Genomic DNA, 27,988 nt, shown 5'->3' on the forward strand with positions numbered 1-27,988 from the left:
CATTCTCATCAAACAAAATAATTTACAAATGCACGTTTCAAACAGATTTTGTTCTGAATCACTTATAGGAGTTTAACAAGCACTATAAACTGCAATGTTAAGAATCCACTTGACTGCTGTTGTTGCTGTAGCACTTAAATGATTGATATCTCTGATTTCACACTGACTACAATTGAAATCGATATGGAAGGATTGGAAGCCCATGTATGACCCTGAATAAAATGAAAAGGGCCTGAATTGTGAGTTTAATTTCACCTAATTTGGACTTTATCTAATATTATTCCCTTCTACTGTACAGTATATCATATAAAGTCAGAACTATGACCAAAAAAACAAAGCAAAAGACAAAAAACGGTCTTGTTAATCTAATTCAGTGGGCAGAAATAAGACACCTGACCATATACAATCAAGTCATATTCTGACCAGGATCGTATACGCTATAAGGTACTCGACACAACCGAGTTGAAAACATATCTCGGTATCACTATGCCTTAAACCTTTCACACACACCTTCCATTAGCTTGGAGTGAATCCATGCTGTCTTCGGTCTACGTGCGACCCCAGAGAGCAGCCATGTGTTGAGATAATACCCACTCATCCTGCACTCCAGTACTCCCCAGGGGGAGAAAGACCTGATTGCCCGTAAAAACACTCCCAGTCTCCATGTTCATCATGTTTCACAGCCCTGCCATGGAGCTCTGAGTGAATCTTATCTACTCGTCTGCACGGCACTCAGCACCCTCAACCTTCACTGGTGTGAACCATCATGTACACCTTTAAAATGCATCTGGATGAAGCTGGGTGTTTTAACTGGTGTGAACCATCATGTACACCTTTAAAATGCATCTGGTCTTTTAACTTACAAAAAGATAGTAAGACAAGCCTCTCTAGATTGGGCGTACCTTTTTAACAAGATGGGTCACACTGGAGGGTTGCAGCGCACTTCTTTAAAAAACTATTTCCTTGCAACCTCACCTGCTAGTGTGATGGTTTTGGGGATACCAAGCACCTGAAAGTTGCCTTAAGTTCACAAATAAGATGTACAATCACAGCAGTAGAAAAGAGGAACAGTTGATGTATTGTAAGGCACTGAAATACTGAAATAAGGCACTCGGGACATGGCCCTTGTATTGGTAGTTTATTCTGTGATCTGTACATAGACCCAAAATGCCATAATGATTTACGGAAATACCCCAAATACCCAATACTGCTACAGAGACTTCTGTAATGCCAAATATAGCCATTCTCTATAACAGCTTATTTTCTCTCCAACTCAAACCGTGGAATCATCCAAGTCATGTTTATGATTAGATTGGGAAAGACAGCAAGACAACTCTGCAAATGTATTACTCAAGCTGTCATTATGTTTTCTAGCAGGAAGTGTTTGCTCCCCTGGAGAATAGCTGTGATTCTCACAAGCTATCCCCAGTATGCAACATGCAGCTATAGTATCAAATCAATACCAAGGCAACATCAAAACCCCACAGTAATGAACTATGAAATCATCAAAATCCATTCAGTGCACACAGTCGAAAATAAATATGCGATCCGGTTTCTACTTTGCGCTATTTGTGTACAACATTGTGGGATAAAAGCTAGTTTGAAGGAGAGAGCATGTTTGAAGATAATGAGAAAGAAAGAGAGAGAGAGAGAGAGAGAGAGAGAGAGAGAGCCTTACTGTACCTTTCATCCAATGCAGATGGGAGTTAATCCCCTGCTAATTTATTGTGATTACCGTTTCCTCCTGGACTCTGAGGTGACCCCCTACCCCTCTTCCTCCCTTGCTCTTCTATCCCCCTGTTCATTCTTCCGCTACGCTTGGCAAATCTGCCCACCCTGGATGCAGGTCAACCCAGGGCCAAGAGGCTAAAACAAACCCTCAATGATTGTCAGCTGCAAATGCACATTACATTAATCAATGGGGGTTATCTCTGCTATTTACTAACTGTAATAGCATGTTAATGTGCAGGGAAAACGGTGAGCACGATAATCAATTAAGCAGTGTGTGTATAATAATAATGCGTAACAAAAACAAACCCTTTTTGTACACGCTCAGTGTTAAAACAAGACTCAGCCCTAACGTTGGGCATGTGTGTGTTTCTCACCAGATTGTTGATGCCACCCAACGTGTGATTGGCATTGTAGATTGAGTAGGTCAGCTGGTACACCCCGTCGTTGGTCTCACTGTTTCCATAGAAACCCACCCCAACAGCGGAACTGTGAAAACAGGTGATTAGGATGAGGCACACAAAATATTTAACTCAATGTTACATCGTATTGCTTTTTTGGAATGACAACCAAACGAGGCTATCCCGTGACAGCTGAGACGGAACAGTGTCGTTTTTTCAATTTCCCTGTGGGGAAGGTAGAGCCTTGAGGCAAAGAGATAACTTTACATTGGCTTCGTTATTTTTTTCAAAAGTTCTTTAAAGTCTGCCAGCGTCCCAGCCTCCCTGTCCAACATGTGTGTTTGTTCTTTCTATTCGTCTTCTCTAAACCCACAATAAAAAAAAGAACTACTAACAAGCTACTGACTACAACTCCCAGCAATGAACTCGGGTCAAAGCAGCTACTACTGTGGGTGGACAAACAATTACATTTATTGAACTAAAACCACAGATTCTGGGAGCAATGGCACTGTAAAGAATGTTATGCCCATTTTTTATTTATGGAAGGGGAGTGGGGACTAATTGGGCCTGGATCAGGGGGGCAGTCAGACAGATATTTTGTGAAGCCTGAAACTCCTGAAAGTTCATATAATGGCCTGTTGTGGCGCTGTCACTGGACCCAAGAAAACCCATAGCCCCATAGAAGTCCATGTATTTGGGCCCAACTTCACCTAGACTGTATTACCTTAATAAACATGGTCATGAATACTTTCTGCTTCCAGTCACTAGTTTAAAGTCTCATTTCTAATGTCATAATATTCTTTTTGGAAAATTATGGTCCCATTTATAAAATAAATGACCATAAAGTCGCGTATGTTCTGAGGGGCGTGGCTACCGTTACAGTCTATGATCGGGAGTCCCCACCCACTCGAGTCAAAATAAAAACCAACGGAGAAGAAGGGGGGAAGTCCCGCCTCGTTGTCTGGGCAGCCAATGGCCAGCTGGGCCCAAACGGAGCCAGCCAATGGCCAGCTGGGCCCAAACGGATCTAGAAAGATGGCGACTTACAGTGCAGGAATAACAGGCTTCATTTTACGTCCATGTTAGACCCGGGGAACGCTTTGTCCATATCTTTTACAGTCTATGGCCTGGATCTGACCAAAACACATGCATTCATAGTTAGTATATATTTTCTTCTATTTCTCTCTTCTTTCTGGCTGACCTAGCCTGGCAGGAAACACACTGAAGCCGAGGGAAGGAGACATGATATCTCTCTCATTTCATGCTTGATGAAGTTTCTCTCCTGAGAAAGCTCTAACCCTTGTGTAATCTTCATAATATTATGCACCCACAACAATCATAAATGAGCAGCTTCCTATTATGGTGAAGTGTCTTCATTGAATTTGAACTCATAATCTATTTTGCATGAAGAAACAACTGTTCTTGTTGAATAACAGTTTTCCTACAGTACATACAGAAAAAGAGTATTCAGAGTATTCTGGAAGATGCGTCACATCATTAGGGGTTTTTCTGTGTGTTCTGTGTCTGTCTGCAAACAAAATTACTCGCAAACGAGTGGGCGGATTTCCCTGAAACTTGGTTGGAATGGTCATTTGGCTGCCCCAAAAAGATAACAACATTTTGGGTCATACAGTAGTCAACTAAATCAGGCCAATGACCTTGTCGTGGTCACTGAACTGTGCACTTCTGGACGACGCACAGCCACATACTGTACACGTCAGGCATTAAGCCTCTGATACTATGTATAACCAGCGTCATCAGTGTGTGTACCACTACCGTTACCGCACTAGGCTGTACTATTGACCGAAAGAGTAATGAAGGATTCAACTTTGTTGTATGTGATAGCAGTGAGATCAGACGGCAGTGGTCTGGTGCACTCTGGGCATCATCTAGGGGAGGGTCACATTGCCTTGGGAGCAAAAGCTCATCCATCATATTCTAGACACAATTGTGGTTACTGAGACGTTCATGCTCATGTGCACGGTGAGCACACGAACACACACGCACATGCACGCACATGCACGCATGCGCACACACACACACACACACACACACACACGTGCGCGCGCGCGCGGTTGCATGCACGTGCACACAATGACACACTTACAGTGTGTTGTATATAATTTGGGCAGTTGGGCAGTGACTACTAATCTACTAATATACTTTAAAAAGTAACTGAGCTATACCAAAAGCTCCCTTTCAAAATAAGTTACTCAGTAAAAGTACTAGCTATAGCTAGTACTAGTATATTGATAGTTGGCAAAGTGGCTGAGGACATATTATGACATTGAGTGATTAAATAAAACTGCATCAAAGCTACAACTTGATGGAGATGGAGAATTCTCTTTTTGATGTGACGGCAGTCTGTCAGGCCAGACAACTCTTTCACAGTCTTTGAATGCTACCGACATGTTAGGCGGATGAGGCACACAAAATATTTAACTCAATGTTACATCATATTGCTTTTTTTGGAACGACAACCAAACGAGGCTATCCCGTGACAGCTGAGACGGAACAGTGTGTGATCCAAGTCTCCAGAGACAAATATGATAGACAGACACTCAAAACTCATCTGTTGTGCAACTTGTGCTACTTTATGTTGATGTGCCATAGTGCTACTGAAAATGTAGTGATGTAGCTTTTGTCAAGCTGCCCAACTACATAGCAAAAGAAAATAGCTACTTGATGATGTAACTACTTACAAAGTTACATTATTCTGAAAGTCATAAAACTACCCCCAAGTTACTTGAAAGCTACATCATTCTTAATTCACACCGTTCTCAGCAAGAAGTGGGAAGTGATGAAATGACTGATATCAACTTCTGTTTTTACATTTTCATCATGTGTCACACTGTCGATGTCGCCTAGCACCCTCTGTTGTCTACTAAGCCACACGATAAATATAGGCCATGCTCATCCACGTACAGCCAGATGGACACCACAGGCAATGATATCACCTTCTGAAGTGAGAATGTGAGTGATGGGGGTGGGGTGCAAGTGAGGTGAGGACTTTGGGGAAAGGCTTGCGCAAATGCACATCCTGTCATAGCCCTGGTCCAGGGCTTACAGCGAGTCTCTCTCTGACGCCCTGTGGAAGTCTCTTCCGCAGCCCTCTGGTGATATTCTCACTCCCGTGCGAGTGTTTTCAAATCCCAGCAAATAAACAAAACGATGTAACTACTCACCGAAACAAAGCCTGCTAGACCTTAAGGTAAAAGTCTATTCTCGAACCTGGGAAGCGTCTCAGGTCCCCAGCTTCTCTAAAATGCACTTTGTGCCATTTTAATAACGCAATGTACCCTGAATTTACCGGGCAGAGTCATTTCTTCTACTACGGCATTTCCGGGTTTTGCCTGCGCCGATCTGGTTGGATTCATTTTATTTAATGACTAAAATAGTGCATTTTAGAGAAACTGGGGACCTGAGACGCTTCCCAGCTACGAGAAAAGACTTTTACCTTAAGGTCTAGCAGGCTTTGTTTCGGTGAGTAGTTACGTCGTTTTGTTTATTTGCTGGGATTTGAAAACCCTCGCACGGGAGTGAGAATATCACCAGAGGGCTGCGGAAGAGACTTCCACAGGGCGTCAGAGAGAGACTCGCTGTAAGCCCAGGGCTAATCCTGTCATATCTATAGATATATATACCTGCTTGCTGTGTATTTGTATATCGTCCAAAATGGCCAAAAAGAACCTGTGGTCCAATAGATCCAATGCAGTTATTATTTAGTCACACTCTTGTTAATACTTTTTGTTGGTTAAATATTGACACAGACAAGACCACTTCCACTTTCTAAATATTTCAAAAATAGCAGGTCTATAAATTCACATAGCTTAGGGCTATCTAGCATTTGACCAGAGACACATGCACACTGTGTTGATTCATGTCTTTTTATAGCATACTTTCCATACTTTGCTTGATCAAAAAATCATGTTGTTGTATAGATTGATTGTTTACCGGGTATCCTAGATAGGCCTACTTTAAATTACTCGTACTGTACTTACACGCAAGTTGCTCTGAATAACAGTGCTGCTATTACATATTATTATTATTTATTATTTATAAATTGTAAAGTGTGTGTGCAGTCATGTGCATGTGTGCTTTTCGTTAAAGGATTCTGTAAAGTGCCCTATACGGATGCAGGTGTTATTAGTGTTGTTCACCTTTATTATAGAGTTGTGTTGCTCTAGTATCGAGTAGAGCAACCCAAAACTCGAGAGCAATATGTTTTATTATATTTCATAATAATCCTTCATAACGCTGATTGACTCACTCAGCTGGACTGCAATTTCAGTCAGATAACTCACAAATAGATTTAACCAATATTTATTGCGACTGCAGTTAACTATGGAATCCCTGATGTCATAGTAAATGCGACCTGCTGTCACAGTTCAGCCCATATATGGAGATCCCTGATGTCATCACTATTGGCCATCAACTCTACATCTGACCTCAAACCCTTAGATCTCCATATATGGATATATTTGAGACCTTTCCTGACATTCCATATGTTGATCCTTCCCCATCCATCCATCCTTCCTCTTCTATGTCTCCCTTTTAACTTATACCCTGTCCATTCAAATTTCAAACTCTAGACGGTTGCCCCAAAGTTACTGTATTAGTGCAGCCGCACCAGGTCCAGCCAAGGTCGTGGCCACTAGCGCATGCAGTGCAGTGCCCGGTGTCGAATTGATCGGACCCATGGTTGTCCAGAACCGCCCCAAAAGGCCTCTGCCCGGGCTCTGGACAGGGCCCATGCTCAGTGTCCATATATGGAGCTGGCCTGACGTCTGCATAGACTCCATACTTGGGCATGCCTGACAAAGAACTCCATTATATGTGCATAAAAGAGACACAGACATAATATCAAGTAGGCCAGTTCCCAACGGGCACCGCTGTAGAGGCTCCAACGGGCACCACTCTAGTTAAACATTAAGAGCAGGGAGATAAACAATAACAACCCCCCATGGGGAACAGAAATAGCAGAGTGGGACGAAACATCACATAAACAACAACCAGGAATCATATGCAGAAGGAAGGCAGGACGAAAGCATGCAGTCTGTGAGCATATATACCTCACCCATTTGGCCACATCAGCGTATGTCTGACATGTGGGTCTTGCAAACACACCCACATAGAAATGCAGCATATTAACCCCTCGAGTATATGTATGCGCCCTTGAGCATAGCATGAAGCCGCTCGAGTATATCTGACTGAACTAACTCCGCAAGCTACGTATCATAAATCAAAATGGGCTAATCACAGGCCACATATTCAGCGGTGACTGGTGAGTGTTGTGTCTGATAAGAGGTACTTTATTGTAGTGTGATAACCGTTTTTTCGATTTTGTGATTCACGCTGTGGTTTCACCTGCAATGCGACCTCACAGTGACACTAGTATCAGACAGCTGTTGTGAAGTCTTTTTAATTTTAGGTATCTCTGTTGGATGCTTTATCTTCATATGCATGAGCATTGTTCTTGTTGATTATAGTGTTAGGACAACTTGGCTTTGCACAGCTTGCATTTGACCTTGTTTTCATTAGGCATACTAAACCGAACTTCTCATACATGATAAGTTTGTGTGTGTGTGTGTGTGTGTGTGTGTGTGTGTGTAAGAGAGAGAGAGAGAGAGAGAGAGAGAGAGAGAGAGAGAGAGAGAGAGAGAGGGCGAGAGAGTGTGAGTGAGTGAATGAGAGAGAGAGTACCGTGTTGTTGTTTTTTTAACCAGCGGATGTCTGGAGGTCGGGGTAAATTATATTTTCTGCTATGTGTCATAAAATAAATTTCTGACCACTAATTACCGGCCTAAAGTTTCACACACACACACACACACGCGCGAGCGTGCACTGCACACACATACACACACACACGCACACACACACACACACATGAGCATGCACACACACACACACACACACACACACACACACACACACACACACACACACACACACACACACACACACACACACACAGTCTCCCTGAGGGGAGGGAAGTTGCTTTCCATGTCATTGTCCCTGTCCTGTCACATGTGTGCATGGACAGCATCACAGACCATTACATCAATTCAGTACACAAGCCATGGATAGATAAATATGACTTACTGCAGTGGTTCCCAAACTACTCTGGCTCAGGGCTCACCCATCGGACCACTTAACACAGTCAGATGAGAGATGAGAAAATATTACTACCCACAGGTTGGGAATAACTGACTTCCAAGCAAGGAAGCTTTGAGAAGGAAAGGCAATGGTCACGTCACTCACATGACTGGGCTGCGCCATGACACTTTCATGGACACTTTCAGGGGAACCAAACTCACACCGGAAGTTCAATGAATACATGGCAGTGCATGGAGAAATATTATTTCTGAACAATTGAGACCTTTGTCATATAATCAGTTCAAGAAAATAAAAGAAGACATATCACATGTTGTTTTCTAATCACTTGCTTTTCGATGTGCACAGAGTGCACAGTATATCATCTGAGGATCTAAACAGCAGCAGGTTTCATTCTGGCTCCGAGTTATTTGAAAACATTAAAGTTGCATCCAGTTTTGTGAGTCTGACAGACTGACATGACCTGATGAAGTTCAACTAGATCGAAATGTTGTCAGACAAATGAATAAAGAAGTATTTTGTACCTATACAGTAGGTGTACCTATAGTTGTGCTCCATCCATCTACTGGAGTCTCTTTAGCCCAGCACCCACCTGTCGATTTTTCTATGGCCTCTCTGACAGACACAAATGGCATTAATGACACACTACTGACACTGTAATGACATGGGACACTAGATATTCTACGTTTAGCTTCCAGGGTATCTACACAGTAAAATAATGTATCCATTTGTATCTAAGCAAAAGGGTCCATTTGGTGACTACTGTGTATTAGTGTAAATATGGTAAATGGTGCATTTATATAGCGCTTTTATCCAGCTTGTGCATTACATTCACTCATTCACACACACACACACATTCATACAGCAATGGCGGAGGAAACCATGCAAGGCACCAACCAAGGCACAAACGCTGCTGCCGCGGCTGCCGTCTATCACAAGGCTTTTTATTTACATCATGGTTTTACATTCAACATCGCTGATGAGCATCACTTTGTAGGCGAGGAGGGAGGCTTGTTCAGGAACTCCATTATATCATAATGATATTGCTCTGCATCAATGTAATAAACATATGCGCTGTGAGCCAACGTGAGCCATGATGTCACAAGTTTTGCGGATTCACCGTTTTGCCTGTTTATATGGAGACCATAGGAAACGGCGTTCTGAAAGATTTCCACTCTGGGAGGCGGTTTCACTTCGTTGCGTTTTCACCTCCTGAGAACACGGTTCTCGTCTAAATGACAGCAGCAAACAATACTTTATTTTGACGTTTTATATGAACACCATCCTCGTGTAAATAGCACCTAACTCTGGGTACCTTACGGTTCGCATCCAGTCACTCTACCGGCCACTCTACCCCTGAGCCACTGCCGTATGGGTGGCTGTGGATATAAGACAGAAGCTGGGCCCTCCATCAACATCTAGCAGCATTAGCCATCCAACAACTTATACCGTTAAACCATTAAACGTGAGTGATTCACTTCAGAGTTCAGAGTTTTTAACACATTCTGAACGGGCACCCATTTTGGTGTCAGCATCATGTTATGCTTTAGCTATTGAAAAATAGCAGATCTACAAGCTCATATCGCGCCACCGAGTGGCGCGATATGAGCTTGTAGATCTGCTATTTTTGAAAAATCAAACAGCGACTGACATTTCTAGAATCTGATCTCAGGTCAGAATGGGTTGATCAGACCAGTGTGTGTCCAGTGGACACACACTCAGAATGGGTTAAATGGTGACCAAAGATCAGCTCTTTGATGAATGCGAGGAGGGGATCAGAAAGTTATTTTCATTACACACAGTTCTATTTCAGTGATGAATCATGCACACTAATGCACAACGATTTCTGCAGATCCATGACTGATAGATAGATACAGAGATCCGGTTGTCTAGAGCAATGTTGATTCAATTGACAGCAAATTTCTATTTTAGTTCAGTAATAGTCTTTGGAATGAAACTTCATTTAGTTTTAGTGATAGTCATAGTTTAGTCTTTTTCAGCATGCAATCAAGTGTAAATGGACTTATACTGGATCTCTTGTCCACTAGTCCCTTTTTTAACATTTTAGTGTAGCTTTTATTTGTTGATGAAATTGTCAATATATTTAGTCATAGTTTTAGTTGTCATAGCTTAATTTTCATTTAGTTTCTATTTAGTTTTCGTCAGTGAAAAAGGTAGTCGACGAACAGTATTAGTCGATGAAATCAACACTAGTCTAGAGTCACAGATAGAACCACTATGCCCATATATGGGGCAGCCTGACTGAACCACTATGCCCATATATGATGTGCCTATATGGGGCAGCCTGACTGAACCACTATGCCCATATATGATGTGCCTATATGGGGCAGCCTGACTGAACCACTATGCCCATATATGATGTGCCTATATGGGGCAGCCTGACTGACTTTAACCACTATGCCCATATATGATGTGCCTATATGGGGCAGCCTGACTGACTTTAACCACTATGCCCATATATGATGTGCCTATATGGGGCAGCCTGACTGACTTTAACCACTATGCCCATATATGATGTGCCTATATGGGGCAGCCTGACTGACTTTAACCACTATGCCCATATATGATGTGCCTATATGGGGCAGCCTGACTGACTTTAACCACTATGCCCATATATGATGTGCCTATATGGGGCAGCCTGACTGACTTTAACCACTATGCCCATATATGATGTGCCTATATGGGGCAGCCTGACTGACTTTAACCACTATGCCCATATATGATGTGCCTATATGGGGCAGCCTGACTGACTTTAACCACTATGCCCATATATGGTGTGCCTATATGGGGCAGCCTGACTGACTTTAACCACTATGCCCATATATGATGTGCCTATATGGGGCAGCCTGACTGACTTAAAACTCCTGTCAAATATTGAATTTTAAAACCAAACTAGGCAAAACTTTGTATATGAAACAGGATCATGTGTGCATAGTACCTTTCTCCCCAGTTAGTCAGAATGTAGTAACTTGCCTTTATTATTCACATGAAATTATTGACTTATTCATTGTTACGTGATCTACATGCCCAAAGAGTTGCCCACCCCTGGTTTAAACTATACATACACACACACAAAATATAATTTGCTTTTTTAAGAGCAACCAAAGGGGAGTTGTTTTTTTTAACTAATAAAACTCTCGTGATGCAGTGGGACAGAATAAAGGACACATTTGTGTAATTGGATTAGAGCAGTGTTATACAAAAGCATTAGGTCAGGCCAGAGGATGGTTTGTGTGTTTCTTTTGTACATGTTGCAGTTGTAACTAGAAAAAGTGCTCATCGGAGCACAGGTCTCCACCAGGTCAGGGAGGTTATCATTACGCCTTTGATGGCAATCGAGACGTTTTGTTCCAAAAATGTGTTTTGCAAAAGTCCACCTGCTGGTGGCGCTATAACAAGCCAGTGTGAAAAGGGTGGGATTTATTCCTCTGCCTTGTAGGAATGTGCATACAAAAAATCCCCTCAAATTGCACTCTGCATTTATGATTTGAGACATTTTGTTCAAAACAGGCCAATCCTGCAAACCTTGGAAGCCAATGTTAACCAATTAGGATGAAATATGAAATGCCAGGGCAAAATTTGCTAAAAAGAAGGGTTACAAAACATTGTTTGTGCCAACTGCTGTGAACATTTTAAATAAGAAAATGTTTAAATAGTTCACCTAATCCCCACTGTTCATAATCACTGCTGCTGTGTTTATGGTAATGCATTGTATATAGTATTTCAATGCTCTCTGTGTATCTTATTTAATGTTTTATTGTTGTAACTGACTGCCAGTGTGCCAAAGACACATTTTCATTTTATGTACATTTAATTGACAATAAAGTTGTCTTTATCTTTATCCATCTTTCTTGATCACATGACTATAGAGATACTGTGTATCCAGTGTGAAACACATCCAGTCTCAAAACTGACAGTTATGTCAGAATGAATGAATTCAGGTTCAGATTTCATTAGCCTGGCTAATAAGCCAGACCGAATCAGCCGTTGGCAAAAAAAATTGCCTGCACACGACAGTGTGATTTGAGTCTGGCTTATTAGCCAGGCTACGATTTCATATAGGCTCTAGACAGTGATTCTGCAGTTTGATTCTGCATTAGACCACAGTCCCCTGTTAGAGTTTTAGGTCGGGCATTATGGGTTTAATTACAGAACCCAACACGTCTGTTAATTTGGTTCCTAACTATCAGTCATTGGGGACCCCCTGGAACCCTCAAGGTCCCCCAGAGACCCCATGATGAGAACCAGCTAGATAGCTAGGAGAGTAGTTTATTCAAAGAAACACCGTCCTGCAGTGTCTATACTGTACGTCCTGATACCACACTTGTACTACACAAGGAAGGACATAAAAGCATCCATATCACTAAGACTTTCTTTCCACCACCGAATAGAGGAAGCCAACAGCTATCTGTGCTCATACTCATTTATCAGTAATGTGTGGCTGTATGCATTGCTTTATTTGGTCGTTAACCACTTGAGCTCTAGCATCCCTGTTCTGGTGGGGAACATTCCCCCAAAATAGCTAACAACACACCACGACATGAGTGACACGTTGTGATATTGTAGTACAGAGGTAAACTCAAGTATAGTGGGTTTAAGTGGTTGAATATCCCGTTCCTTTGACCAAAAAACCAGAGGTGTCTAGAAAGGGAAGAGTTAATATTGCTCTGTGCATAAGCGGTATCATGCCCAGGCAATTAACACTGCAACAAGCCTGCTTTCTGTACTGCAACTGGGGGTTTGGAATGTTAACAGCAAGCTAACTCAATTAAGACCCAGCACTTAGATGACAGTCACAAGATTAAGATTCAATCAAGCTCTTTGGAGGAATAATTTGTTACCTTCATTTCTGTTCTACAGAAACCAAGAGGAACGCCTCCCAAAAAGCTCTCTCACTAAGTCAGGCTGCATCATCATTATGCTTATACTTTTCTGTCTGCCATAAATAAATGCTTATTTAAATCATTTATATTATTTACATTTATATCTATTTATATAGATTTGACAGTGAGTATATGTGGCAATCTAATTACAAGAACCCTGGATAAAATAAACAGCAGATTGAGCTAAATGATTGCATATATAATTGAGTTTGCTTTGATCGCCTTTGCCTTTGACATTTTATGAGCCTTGTTAAAGTGACCCCGGATAATCAATCTACCGGCGAAATATGCCGTGACCAGCAAGTGACCATGTGTTTTGATAGCATGAAGTCAGCGATCAGTGCTGTGATCAGCGAGGCAAACCTGCAAGCTGTTTGTACAACATGTGCATGCAGAGAGAGACCGAAAGGATTTCCTGTCAATATGTACACAACAGACTACATCAACATTTAGTGTGTAACCAGGTCAATGCCATGGAATGTACACCACATGGGCATCCAAGTGGTGCAGGCAGGGGTACAGATCTTTCCAACCAACGTGGAGCCTGGGGAGTGTGTGTGTGTGTGTGTGTGTGTGTGTGTGTGTGTGTGTGTGTGTGTGTGTGTGTGTGTCTCTATGAGGGAGCCATATTCCATGAACGCAATCTCCACCGGGCTGCCACAGTCAAGAGGCAGCAACGAAAGGAGAGAGCAGCAACAACCATCAGAGAGGCCGTTCCACATCCCACCCCCAGCACCTCACACCCGATGATGATGATGATCATGTGTGTGTGTGTGTGCGTGCGTGCGTTTGTGCATGTGTGCGTGCATGCGTGCGTGCGACGCGTGGTGGGAAGGACGTTCTCTGTCATTAAATGAATTACAAACGGTAGAGGTACACAGTGACTCGTACAACATTTAATAACACACGCTGACATACTTGGTGCAAAAAGGAGAGCATCACCTCAAAACCTTCTACCCCTACCCTGTCTGCCCTCTGCAAGGACACGGTTAAGGACTGTGATTGACAGAGGGACAAAGGAATGCTTGTACCTATTATATTTGCATGCATGGACCTCGTACCTCCTACCTGAAGGCATCAGCCTACTCAGGGTATAGGGTCAGACAAAAATGTTAATGTTCTTAACCTGCTCAATGGTGGCCTGCTCAAAGATGACCTGGGGGGTGATGGGAAGTGTACAGAGACTAAATGTTTTTATAATCATCATGGCCGATGGAAAATAAGTTGTTGTTTTTTTCCGTTTCACACTAGACCCAAGCGTTTAGGTTCTAAACACTTATTTGTAACACTTTTTAAACTGGTGTATTTTTGCACACATACTTGTCACATGGGAGTGCCAGTTCATATCACAATCAACATGCACTCCTAGATATTTATAGGAGGTGACCTGTTTGATGTCATGACCATGTATGGTGATCGTGGTGTGGTCACCTATAGACCTGGGATCCAATACAATCTCCTCGGTTTTCCTTACATTAATTTGTAAGTGATGTTCAATTGTTCATCACACCAGATTACAAACCTGTCCACTCCAGTTGTGTGGCTACTGATGTTACCTTCACTTGTGAGTAGACTAAGGATAACAGTGACGTCACGCTGATTGGGTTGTGAGCTGACACAGTCATTTGTGTATAGCAGGGGTCTGCAACCTTTTTGAAACAAAGTGCCATGTTTTTAGTTTCTGGATAGTCAGTGTGTCACTTTAATGCCACCACACCACAATTCCAACATGTTTTGATTGTCCACGAATATAACCTTTTCCCTTGTTATATATTCTTTCACATTGTTATAATGATCATTAGACTCAGAGCATAGGCCTCCTATCTCCCTCCCCCAGTCAGAGTTCAGAGTTTTAATGAATGTAGAATGATGTGCAGGATGTAATTTACATACAAATATGAGTGAATTCATTTATTTGACTACATTTTTTTAATTGTTTATTTACCGGTAATTGTTTTTTTTTTTATGCCAGTGTGCCAGTGATCACCCTCCTTTGTGCCTTTGGCACCAGTGCCAAAGGTTGCCTACCCCTGGTGTATAGGATAAACAAAAGGGAGGAACTGACTGTCCCCTGTACTGCATACTGCCTTATCAGAGAGCGCCAAGTTAAATCTCACCTGTTGTGGCCTATGAGATAGAAAGGAGAAATACCATCCAATCAAAACTGGATTCACCTTCATCTCAGATAACATACGAAGAAGAATGTCTGGATGGATTGTATTAAAAGCTGAACTAAAATCAAGTCTTGCATATGTTTTAGCTCCCTCTCTAAGGGCTTCAATACACAGTGTGTTGATGTAGAAATCGCATCACTAGTTCCACGATTCCGTGCAATTCCGTGCATATGCAAATTGATGTGGATCTAGTGATCGCTCTTCGGAGCTCCTCAGTTAGGATTCTCTCCAGGGATTTGACCACATTGGAAGTTAATGCTACTGGCAGTCCTTATTCTCTTGTGGACAGGGCTGGGGACTGGAACTATAATAGATTTTTTCCAGATTTCTGGCACCGTATAGCTGTCTAAAGATAACTGAATTAGACAAGCTGGGTAGAACACTGTGTTCCTCCACACATGTTGCGCCCTCCTGGTGAAACTCACTGTCAGTTAAAAAGTAGCGGCAGCTGACGTCACGTGAATCGGAGGAGGTTAAGTGCTTAAGGTCTACACCCTCGCGAAGACCAACCACATAGATAGATATACTTTATCAATACCCAAAGGGGAATTCAGACAGTCGAGAGTCGAGAGAAATTCAGAGAAGTTGAGACTAGTGAGGCAAAGACAACCGGATTATTGCGGGTCCAGCTGAAGAAAGCTGCCCAAAACAGAGTGTGATGGCGACATACCATGGTGTGATTGCGGCCCTATGCACCATCTAGGAGCCTACAGGAATAAGTCAAGCAAGTTATACCTCATACAGGCAGTAAGGTTAGTTAAAACACACCAAAATAATGGGGAACAGGTTAAAACTGAGAATGCACTGGGAATACTAATAATAATCATCCATTGTTATTGCAAATTTGCACATCGACCCATAACTAAGTAAAACTTATATAAACTGTTCATATAGGCCTAGCGGCTGGTCAATTGTCCTTTACCCATTAGACATGAGGCAGATTCTAAATACGTCTTCTAAATCCAGACCTAAGTATTCTGAAAAACTAAAAAATATTTATTCAAAAATTACAAATATGGTTCCCGTCTTGAAAGGTAAAAACACAACGTTTGTTCATTCTTGCAGGGCATCGGACGGAGCAGATCAGTGCAATCTACTAAATTGGTAGAAAATTTACAATTTAACATAATCAATAAAAAGTAAATATTGTTTATTAATTTTAATCTGAAACAGAGGACACTATTGAGACTCAGTCTGGGCTATAAGACAGACAACCACAGAGACGTACCATATGATGAGGCCTGTGATGATAGCGACCCAGGTGACACAGCAGCCATGGGGTCTCTTGGTCTCATCGGCAACGTCCCTGCGGCAGCAGCAGAGGCAGCACAGGTACCCAGCCAGCAGCAGGAGACTCAGAGCCAAACCCACCGCCCCCACACACGCTAGGACGATCAGCGACTGGGTGAAGGAGGGAAAACATGGGAGACCCATGGACATCAGTACAGTACATGATACAGTATAATAATACTAATAATAATAGTAGTAGTAGTAGTAGTAGCAGTAGTAGTAATAATAATAATAACACTTTATTTGTATAGCAACTTTCATGACATGAAATGCAGCTCAAAGTGCTTTAACCCATACTGGGCGAGAACCCCTTTATGTGTTTTAAACATTGTTATGCTTTAGCAGCTGAAAAATAGCAGATGTACAAGCTCATAGCGCGGCACCAAGTGCTGCACTACGAGCTTGTAGATCTGCTATTTCTTTTTTACATGGTGAAACTGGTGATCTTACACTGAAGGTTCAAGGTTCAAGGTTGTACTTTATTGTTACATCTTGTGTACATGTACATGAGAGTAAAACATATTTTTGTTTGGCTTCCTTCAGACAATGCAGCAGCATACAGTAGATAGCATAACATTCAAAATAACCAAAACACAGCAAAATTAGGTCAACGTTTTGTGAACAGCTTCACAGTAGGTTATGTTCCATATATACAACACAATTTAGTTTAAGAAGGTGCAATTGAGGTCATGTTCCATAATCTATCTATCTATGAATGCAGTCTATCTGTCTGTACGTCTGTCTGTGTGTAATCCACGTAACTCGAGAACCGTTCGCCCCACCGACTTCAAATTCGACACAAGCGTGTTCCACACCACCGCAGGGGTCTGCAGTTCCCGGTGTCGAGTCGGTCGAGCCCACGGTTGTCCAGAACCGCTCCCAAAAAGCCTCTGCCCGGGCTCTGGACCTGGCCCCTACCCAGCATCCATATATGGAGCTGGCCTGTTCTGACCTCACAACACTCCATATTTGGACATGCCTGACACAGAACTCCGCAAGCTGGCCTGTTCTGACATCCCAACACTCCATATTTGGACATGGCTGACACAGAACTCCATATAGGAATAAATGGACACAGAGAGACACATACAGAAATCTGACATCATTCTGACGTCGGGCACAAAAGGGACACAGACATAATATCTGGGTGGGACTAGCTCTGTTCTGTTCCATAGCCTTCCTGCTTCGATTCTGCACATTTCTGCCCTGCAGTAAGGCTATGCGACTTACCGGTTTAAATCTCAAATCGAAATCAGACCAGCCTCTCCTCTTTAGTGGAAATCTCACGAACGTTTGACCTACTCACCAATACAAACACGTCAATAGAAAGCCTACTTTCCTTAGTGGACGCACTCTGAGCCCCCCACCACACGTATAAACTGTACTTTTTGGCCAAAAGGGGATTTTGTTTCCACCGGAAAAAAAACATTTTTAGTTACTCCGCTGCGCCCTCTACTGATATTGCCCAGAGAACTGCATCATAGAGAATATTTTTCCTCCGGTGGCAAAAAATCCCTTTCTGGCCAAAAAGTACCGTTTATACGTGTGGTGGGGGGGGGGGGGGGGGGCTCAGAGTGCGTCCACTAAGGAAAGTAGGCTTTCTATTGACACAACCCGTGTTTGTTTTGGTGAGTAGGTCAAACGTTTGTGAGATTTCCACTAAAGAGGAGAGGCTGGTCTGATTTCGATTTGAGATTTAAACCGGTAAGTCGCATAGCCTTACTGCAGGGCAGAAATTCGCAGAATCGAAGCAGGAAGGCTATGGAACAGAGCTAGGGTGGGACATGCATTTCCAACTTGCACCTTCATAATTCCACCAGCTTTGCTGACACAACGTTCGTCATACACATCCATTGATGTGTTTGACTGTCCAGTGTCCGCACGACCCTCTGCATTGCTTTGTGGTTGAGGTGTCATACCAGGCAGTGAAGCAGCCATGCCGTCATGATGCTCTCTGTGGTGCCTCTGTAGAAAGCTTTTAGGTCTTTGGGGCCCATGCCAGCTTTCTTGAGTCCATCTTGCCTTTAGATTAGAAGTCTCGCGTAGCCAGACAACTATTCCACAATCTCCGAATGCTATATAGAGTCTGGAACTACACGTCCCGAGGAAGCTGCTATTTCCATTCACGAAAATATATTAAGAAATATATATATATATATTTCCTTTTCTGCTAAGAAACAAGCTATATATGCTTAGATGATTTCTATTTATATTAGGATACATTTGCGCTACTGTAAAGACGAAATGGAAGTGGGAGGAGTCTCCACTTCCGCCTTATATTGTACTCATGATAGAGCTTCCGTTGCTCCAGACTGTACGACAGAAGCATTTGGAAATTGCGAGAGGCAACAGTCTGGCAACGTGAGACAACCTTGTCTTTAGCTAACATCTCGTCTTTACAGTAGAATTTGTCCATTAATACAAAGACAAGATGTTAGCCAGTGGCCAAAACAACAAGCTGCATCTGCGTAAGTGACTCTGTGTATCTGTTCTGCGTGGCCACTGGCCATGACAACAACCAGCGTGAGAACAGCCGACCCGGATCAAGCAACACTTCCTATGTAAAGATATACAGAGGTCAAGAGGTCAACACTCCTATGTAAAGATATATACAGAGGTCAAGGGATGGCGTTTCTGGCTGATCCATCAATCAGCATTATCAGTGCCTGATGCCGAGACAATTCCTAGACAAGGCAATTGCTAGTAGACAGATAAGACTAAGACTGAGACAGACAGACAGACAGACAGACAGACAGACAGACAGACAGACAGACAGACAGACAGACAGACAGACAGACAGACAGACAGACAGACAGACAGACAGACAGACAGACAGACAGACAGACAGACAGACAGACAGACAGACAGACAGACAGACAGACAGACAGACAGACAGAGGGCTCATTTCCATAGCAACAGTACAGACTGGGGTTAAGAGCGAAAACGAGAATTGTGTGGCTGTAGCAGGGGGGGTGTCATGTGACTAAATGTCTTCCATACAGTCTTGTGATTCTCAAAACAGTCAGGGCCTGCAGAAGAAAACAAATGACTGGTAAGAGGACCTGAGAGTGGACCAGTAGTTTGAATGGTACACTATAAGATCAGGACTTGTGTGAATAAATTATCTTAGAAAATAAAAAATTATAAAGAAATAGAAAAGGACCCATACGGCACTACCATCTGACATTTAAGCGCCTGCTATGGATCTTAAAATGTCTTGCAATTCACCTGAATGGACAATGTGCTTGAATGAAATGTTTGGTCTTCAACCAGCAGATTTTGTAAGGCTTGCACTGTGAAACAATAGAGAGGATAGGCCGCTGGGAGCACTAAGTTGCACATGGCAGCACTTGCTTTTACAGTCAGGAATTAACATCACGCGAGTTGGTTTGAGAATGGATACATTTGATATGGCTAAATGAGGAGCTGTGATTGCCATGGAGGAAGGCAAATACCACGTGCTGAATTAATGGTTAAGTTAATTGTTCAGTACAAGTTAATGATACTGTACTGTATAATTCTAGAGTGACCTTCCTGTGACAGCTTTGTTATAACATGATTAATGGCCGTCATTGAGGAAAAAGGCCAAAGGAGCATATCAAGTATGTATCATGAGATGCTGCTCTCGTGTTATAAAAATAAAATACTGAATGTAGTAGGACTGGTCAATTAACTGAAAATATATCAAAACAGACATTATTTTGGAAGCAATAACAGTCTTGCTCATGTAGGTGAACTGAATAATAGAGGAAGCATGTTTTCTATTTGTTTCTTAATTTATTAGATTTATTTTATAAATGTATTAGATTTTTTTAATAATCTACTAAATCAGTCTAATGTACCCCTTAACCATATGTTATACTTTGTGTGACACTGGTGGCGTATGAAAATAGCAAAAGTATGCGATCTACAAACTTGCGTGTCGTAACGTGATGAATTGTGAGCTTCTAGATCAGCTATTTTCACTATCATTCGTAATGCCATAATCGGAATGAAAGCAAAAGTTGGAAATAATCTTGCTACTGATTTAAATTCAATACACCCAGCCCTATAGCTGGCATTGAGGAAATAGACCAAAGGATACTAGACGAGTATGTGTCATGACTCATGATGAGATGCTGGTCTCGTGTGTAAAATAAAGTACTTCATGTAGTCATCTCCTTCTATCTGTGGTAAATTCCAAGCAATCCGTTCTACTGACTCACATTTGCATTTTATGCTCCAAAGTCCCCATTTCGCAATGGGCAGTGTTGATAGAAGAGCATACCTTACTGGCTTTACTATGTGATGGAAATGGTCATTTCAACTGAAAGAAGTGTCGATGTGGCCCAGGCCGTAGCGTAACGGTCTGGGCACCGGACTAGTGATCCAGTCGCGGTGTGCCGCGGGTTCGACTCCCGGACCCGACACGGCCTTTACTGCATGTCATCCCCCCATCTCTCTCCCGTTTCCTGTCAGCCTACTGTCTGTCCCTTAAAAAATCAATAAAAGGCGTAAGCCGCAAAAAAAAAATATCTTTAAGAAGTGTCGATGTACGTGTAGTCGCGTACGTACGTACATTTGCCTAAACTTGTGATAGGTTCATCAATATTTTTTCTTTTGTTGAGCCAAGAGCTCAAGAGTTTTAAACCACGTTCAACCTAGTGTCTCAATTTTTGGCCATGTCATTATAGGTTATGTTAGGTAACAATAAAATAAAATGTAATTGCTCTATCATTGATATAGTGTTTAATAGCAGGGCTCTCTGCATCTCTCCAGATCTTTAATAAACAGAAAATACAGTACATGTTCAGGTGGGGTAGCCAATCTTCAGCCAATCCCATTTATCAGCATCAATTTTAGTGTTCCAATTTACTCTGCTCATTTCTTTGTGTAAATTTCACTTGTTTAATACTGTATACATTATGCCGTGTGAGTTCTCTCTCCTGATTGGATAAAATTGGTGTCCCACCCTGAAAATAGAAAATACCGTTTCTGTTTCCTAAAGAGGGACGAGGATACCCCTGTTACTGAACAAACACTCTATAGGAATTAGTACGAACAGAATATAGAGCTATTTAACACTTATTTTAGAACAGAAATATCACTTACTCTACCTTTAATTATTAATTACAATTTATGTCCAATTTTCAAAAATGGTGAAAACATAAGATCTACAAGCTCACAACATATCGCAATGCAACGCATCGTGAGCTTACATTTGTCATATGACGAAGTACATAGGCCTTACAGTAAGTGGCTAAAGAGCCTTACTACAGTGTCCTCGGCCCTCATTTGACTGTCACTACAGCTCGGTCCAGACTAGACTACAAGCCCACTGCACCCATTTATGCCCACTCCTCCCCCAATTTTCCACTCCATTGTTTTTTAATTAGAATGCAGGCTGTCAAATTTCCACTGACTGCCATGCCACAACAGAGCAACGGAGAGGGGCCGAGGGAAGAAAGAAATGAAGGAAGTGAGAGAATGAAAGAGGGAGAGAACGGGGGAGATTGAGCATAGTATCACAGCTCACTGACCGGAAATTCATTGATTTTTCTTTCTCTGAAGATGTTTTCATGAAGGCTGTTTGAAACTATAGGCCTAAAGTGTGAAGGCTTCGCTGATTTAATTTCGCAGGAGAGACGGTATGCTATTGGAAATCCTTATGTACCTTTACGGCAACACCACATCAAGAAACTAAAAGAACAAGGGTTATTTTCAAGGTTGCCAGACTGTGTCAGTCCTACTAGACAGTAGTAAAAAGGCTCAGGGAAGCTTTATACTTCATTGCACAGCTGCTTCTCTCAGTGATAATACCACATTTTGTTATATGTCCGACGAGTGAAACCGTCATAGTCATAGAATATATCCGGTCAGGCCTATGTTCCCATATCCCTATGTTCCCTCAGAGGGAATATACGTATAATTTAGGCTTGAGTCTACATGGCACTGGTTGGACTGGTTCTCAACTGAACTATGGTGACACTGCTGGGATTCAGTGACCCACATGTATGCTGATGCATGGAGGAAGAGTTTGGAGCAGACTTAAGAGAACACAAAATCTGATCTGGAGAGACGAATGCCTATACTTATTTTATGCTCTGTCTACAACGGTGTTGGAGCAAATAAATAGCCTATTATGTGCGCATATCCACTCTGCAGGGAGTTCGAACTACTTCCCTCTTCGAACTACTTCCCTCTGGTAGACAGTACCAAAGTACCAAATGCCATTAAGGCACTAAATGATACCATGTCTCGCTAGATTTGTTGTTTTTCCAATGTATTTGCCACTGTTGTCCTGCACTTTTTTGCCATGAGAAAATGATTGTGTAAGTGTTGTTGCCGTTTGTTTTTTACTGTTGTTGAGACTGAAGACACATTTCCACACGTGGACAATAAATGAAACTTATATGCACACACTCAAACACATGCATGCACAGCCACACACACACACACAGTGTCACACACACACGCGCGCGCACACACACACACACGCACACGCACACACACACACACACACACACACACACACACACACACACTGTTTATGTATTGTACTTTATGTACAGAGATAAGAGCGAAACTCTTGTACATCCTCTAGTTGCATTTTCTTGTACATGTAATAATTAGAATTAGAAAATGAAGCCTTTGATATTACTAAAAGGCTTTTGATGAAAAGGTATACAAGAATACATTTCCAGTTTCCTGCGAGGCTAAATTTACAATTTTGTGTTCAATATTTTCAAAAAATAACAAATGAAGTAAAATGCAGTTTTCTGTACTAGAATACCTCCCTTGATCTCATTTTATGTGAGAAAGATCACATACACTGTAAGTAGCACGCTGTGTTCTTAGTCTGGCACATGACATTAATTTGTGATTTTCTTTTTTTAATCCAATTAGTTACGCCTCTCACATTACGGCAATCTGATGTCATGTGAGCTTTTTTCATTGTGATGTAAAGTAAAGGACAAAAACATAAGAGATGTACCGATGCCATTTTTTCCTTCCCGATACCAATTCCGATACGATACAAACGATCAGATATCAGTGTAATTTAAACAGAATCTAGGACTCTGAGGCCCTCTCCCTTTTCCACCAAAAGAACGTTGGCTCTAGAACTGGTTCAGTTTTTTTGACTAGAGCGGTGCCGGTTGGGCACTGGCCTACTTGGAACGATGCAAGTTGGAAATGCATGCCCCACCCAGATATTATGTCTGTCCCTTTTATGGATATATGGAGTTCTTTGTCAGGCATGCCCAAATATGGAGTCTATGCAGATGCCAGCACATCATTGTGATGTCAGAACAGGCCAGCTCCATATATGGAGCCTGTCTGGTCCGAGGCCTTTTGTGCTGGTTCTGGACAACCATGGGTCTGACAGACTCGACACCGCGGGCACTGCCCAGTGCCCAGTGCCCAGTGCCCACACTGTGGTGGTCTGGGACGTGTGTCAATTTTGACTGTCGGTGGGGAAAACGGTTCTCGAGTTACGTGGATTACAGACATACACATGTATACACACAGAGACGTGGTTCATTGATAGATAGATAGATAGATAGATAGATAGATAGATAGATAGATAGATAGATAGATAGATAGATAGATGGTTTATCACATCTGAATCTTCCAACCTGAATAGTGACACTCCCCCTTTCCGAACCAACTTTTAGGGATCTGAATCAATACATTTGTTTCCAAATTAGGCGGAAACCGGTTCAAACCCGGTGGAAAAGGGTCCAGGGTCCAGGGACTTTCTTGGTTCCTAGGTTGTTCCAAATGGAGCCTACAGGTCTGTAATTCTGAGTGTACAAATGGACCAATTTGTACACAATTCTAATTGTGTAAACAATTCTAATTGTGTGATACATAACTTAATTACAACAGATCCAAAAGGCCAAAATATCAAAGTCCTTTACACATACTGCCTTCAGTGAGGCAGTGGTGACCAATAGCTTGCCTTAATATTTTAGTTTCTTTATAGCCCACATCTTGTTCATTTAATCCTTCTTAGGGAAATGTATACCATCTACATGGCCACAAATGTTAGCCATACAACAAGTGCTTTTTACTATGAAGCCACAGCATCAGATTCTGGATTGGGAGACAAATGACCACCTTTGTTTAATCAAATCAATAGATTCTTGGCACAAAACTTCTTAAAACATTAAAAACTGTGTTGTTGTTTTTGTATACAGATTTAATGTTTTTCTTTAGTTCAATGTATGTTTTGTAAATGACAATGAAGGGAAAATTTACGTCATAATGTGCCTCATTACGTCATAATATTGTCTCTTTATTGTTAACGGCGTTTAATGTTTGTGTTGGCACCGTTTGTTTTACATCACCATTACATCACCTAATCAACATGAGTTAGACTTTAATATATTAGCGCCCCTCACTTCACACAGGTGTGATTTTTTCTTTATAATCCAATAATGGGATGTGCAATCATTCAAAAGATGAGTCTTGAGGCCTACTACTGTACACAAAAAGCACTTCCAATTAAATCCAAGCGAATGTATTTTGTAAAATAGTTACTTCTAACAGTTGAGGTTGAAAGATATAGGCTACCATTAACTTTTTTTTTATTTTATTTTTTTAAGAAAATGCAAAAACAGACATTGATTAGCCAAATATGAAGCTTGTGAGAGAGAACCACAGAAGCGTTTCTGTGTCAAACATTTTAATACTGAAGTTAGTTATAATTAAGCACGGCAGTCGCGACTCGCGCACCCAAACTACATTTACGCACGCTTTACGCACGCTTTACCAACCTGCTGATAGCTTGCATCTTCTGGTCTGAAAGTGTTTCCAACCGGCTGGAAAGTGAGATTGAAGTGCGGGAAATTGTGCAGCCAGTATGTCCACCACGGAGCAATGTAGTCGAGCCTTGCGATGGCCATACCTGCTTGAAAGGTCGGTCGAACAGACGACTGAAAGCTCACTCAGTCACACCCGACCCCACCTCTAGGAGAGCGTCCTCGATACCCTTTAATTTCTTTAAATATTTCCAGGTTCTGCGCAAAGCAAGCAAAAATCCGCGATTTTGACTGTAATGAGCACGGAACATTAGAGAGGAAGTACTTCCTTTCGCTTTGTGCCTCTCAAACAAGGCATACTATTAGTATCCTGGTGGTCTGTTTCCATATTTCGATGTGATTTGTTGTCGGAACTCTCCTGCGTGCGTATGACTGATCTGCCCGTGAGCGCATAATGTGAGACCTAACTTTGACTTCACTATTAACTTCACGGTCGGCCGGCTTCTTTGACTGGACGACTTTAGCGCACGAAGCCCGAGACCTCACACGTCACACCAATGACGACATAATCACATCAACCTCTTTCCGTTGTGTTCTATAGTTCTGGCCTGGGTATCAAATGGAGTTTAGTAGTAGTCTATATCCTAGCCATGGTTCACGTGACGCTCATGTTTCAGGGCTATCCATGTGCAAAGGAAAATGGCTTTACAACCGTTTTTGGCACAGATGTGGAGACTCCACCGTGTAAATTGCTGTCCCCACTTTACACAGAGACGAATAATTTGCATAATTGAAATCACTGCGGCTCTACAGTTGGCCTAGTCTCATACTGGGACAAGCAAGCCACAGTTAGGCCTAGCCGCCTACATATTCACTCGGTTATTAGCCTATTTAATATTTGACCTGCTGCAGTAGCAGACGCCCAGACCTTCTTTTCCACTTTATCTTTCTGGCCGGCTCAAATCAAAATCTTAAGAGCGCTAGACAGTTAGTAGCCTAGCTATAGTAGGCCTAAAGTGAACAGTGAACTGCCAGAGACCTTCATAATGAACCTGAAGACATATGCTGTTTGTGTCTGACACCTTGTGGACGACAAGGGTCACCATGCTTCCATGCATCCCGATTTAACTGTTCAGACAGTCACAGTGGTAGTAGGCTATTCACATGTTTTACTTAAAAACGTATAAAAAGTATTAAATTACTGCAATGTAGAATTAATACACTGTTACAAGTAAAAGTCTGGTATTCACTCGAGTAAAAGTGCTAATGTCATAAAAATGTAGCCTACTTTGTAAGTAGCCTATAGTAGATGGAAAGTATCCTCATTGTAAGTGCTGTTATTAAAATGCTTACTTTAAAATACTAAATAGCTAAAATACAACAATTCATGGTCATAAGTTCACAAAGCATAATTCATAATAATTTCATGATGTATAATAAATATGTGGTTCATAATTGATTTCATATGAGGTTAAAATGTAAAAATGATGTGTTGATAACTTTCTGAGGCAGAACCAAGTTCCCTGTGTCTGTCAGTAGCAACACTGGACCATGATTGATTGACTGATTGATGCATGATTGCATGGCATTGCACTCAGGTGCTACAAACTTTGTCTCACTCTGGTCTCTCTGCACAAGGAAGCAGTACACTTGCTGCTGCAGTGTAGTGCGTTTGCACTTTGATTGATTGATTGAAATATTTATTAACAGTTTGTAGAATTGACAGTACATTTTAAGCACAAACTCAATACAAAGACTGTTAACTGTGAGTGGACGACCCAATTAAGCATTACACTTGGTTACAACCGGGTCCACATTGTTCAATTCATCAAAACATTTAGAGACATACAAATAGACACTTCTATGTAGTTAAAGAACAGAACAGGAATTCATCATATAGGAAGCAAAAAGGGAAAGGATACATATACAGTGAGGGGAAAAAGGGGGGGGGGGGGGCGGTGGGGGGGATTCAGATTCTACAGAGGCCAGTTTCGAATTGCAGCCATCCGTAGGTGCCCTTTGAGAGCGGTTTGAAAGAGTCAAGGGATTCACATGTCTTAATGACTGTTGGTAGGGCGTTCCACATTTTGGTGGCATAGGAGCGAAAATAATTTAGTCCCTTGTTTGTGCCGAATCTGGGTTGTACATGGTTTGTTGTACTCCCTCTGGTGTTGTGGGTGTGCACTTCGTTTACATTAAGGAAGTATTTAGACAGGTACATGGGTATCTTGGTGGTGTATCGAATCTTGTGGACCAGACACATTGCAAGATGCTGTACTCTGTCGTCGACCCTAAGCCATCCCAGCCTGTCAAAGTGGGCAGGGGTGAGGTGGGTTCGGGGGGTGAGGCCAAGTAGGAGCCTGACCAGTTTGTTTTGGGAGGTCTGGAGCCTTGTTTTAAGGGCCTTTGAGGTGCTGTGGTACCAAGAGGTGGATGCATAGTCAAAGAAACCTTGTACGAGGGCTCCTGTTAAGGTCTTCAAGGTGTTTTTGTTGACCAGTGAGGAGATCCTGTAAAGGAATCTTGTTAGTTGATTGACATTTTTGATTACGTTGGTGGCCATTTTATCACCGGAAAGATTGGCCTCCAGGATGGAACCTAGGTAGGTAATTTCATCTTTTCGTGTGATAATA

At 42.0% G+C, this 27,988-nt stretch overlaps 1 protein-coding gene across 1 annotated transcript in view; it reads right to left on the reverse strand.

Annotated features, from left to right (window-relative positions):
- The window catches only part of LOC310868949 (protein tweety homolog 2-like), a gene marked incomplete at its 5' end in the record, with an annotated part of 46,276 nt that extends 20,777 nt beyond the window's left edge, over positions 1-25,499 (reverse strand). Inside the window, 3 exons of the mRNA XM_083779446.1 lie at positions 2,106-2,217; positions 16,550-16,722; positions 25,371-25,499. Of these exons, the coding sequence (XP_083635572.1) occupies positions 2,106-2,217; positions 16,550-16,722; positions 25,371-25,499 (414 nt within the window). The remainder of the gene's footprint in view (positions 1-2,105; positions 2,218-16,549; positions 16,723-25,370) is intronic.
- Positions 25,500-27,988: the final 2,489 nt, after the last annotated feature.

Source organism: Protomyctophum parallelum (genome assembly GCF_964188405.1).
Source record: "Protomyctophum parallelum genome assembly, chromosome: 13".
Lineage (NCBI taxonomy): Eukaryota > Metazoa > Chordata > Actinopteri > Myctophiformes > Myctophidae > Protomyctophum > Protomyctophum parallelum.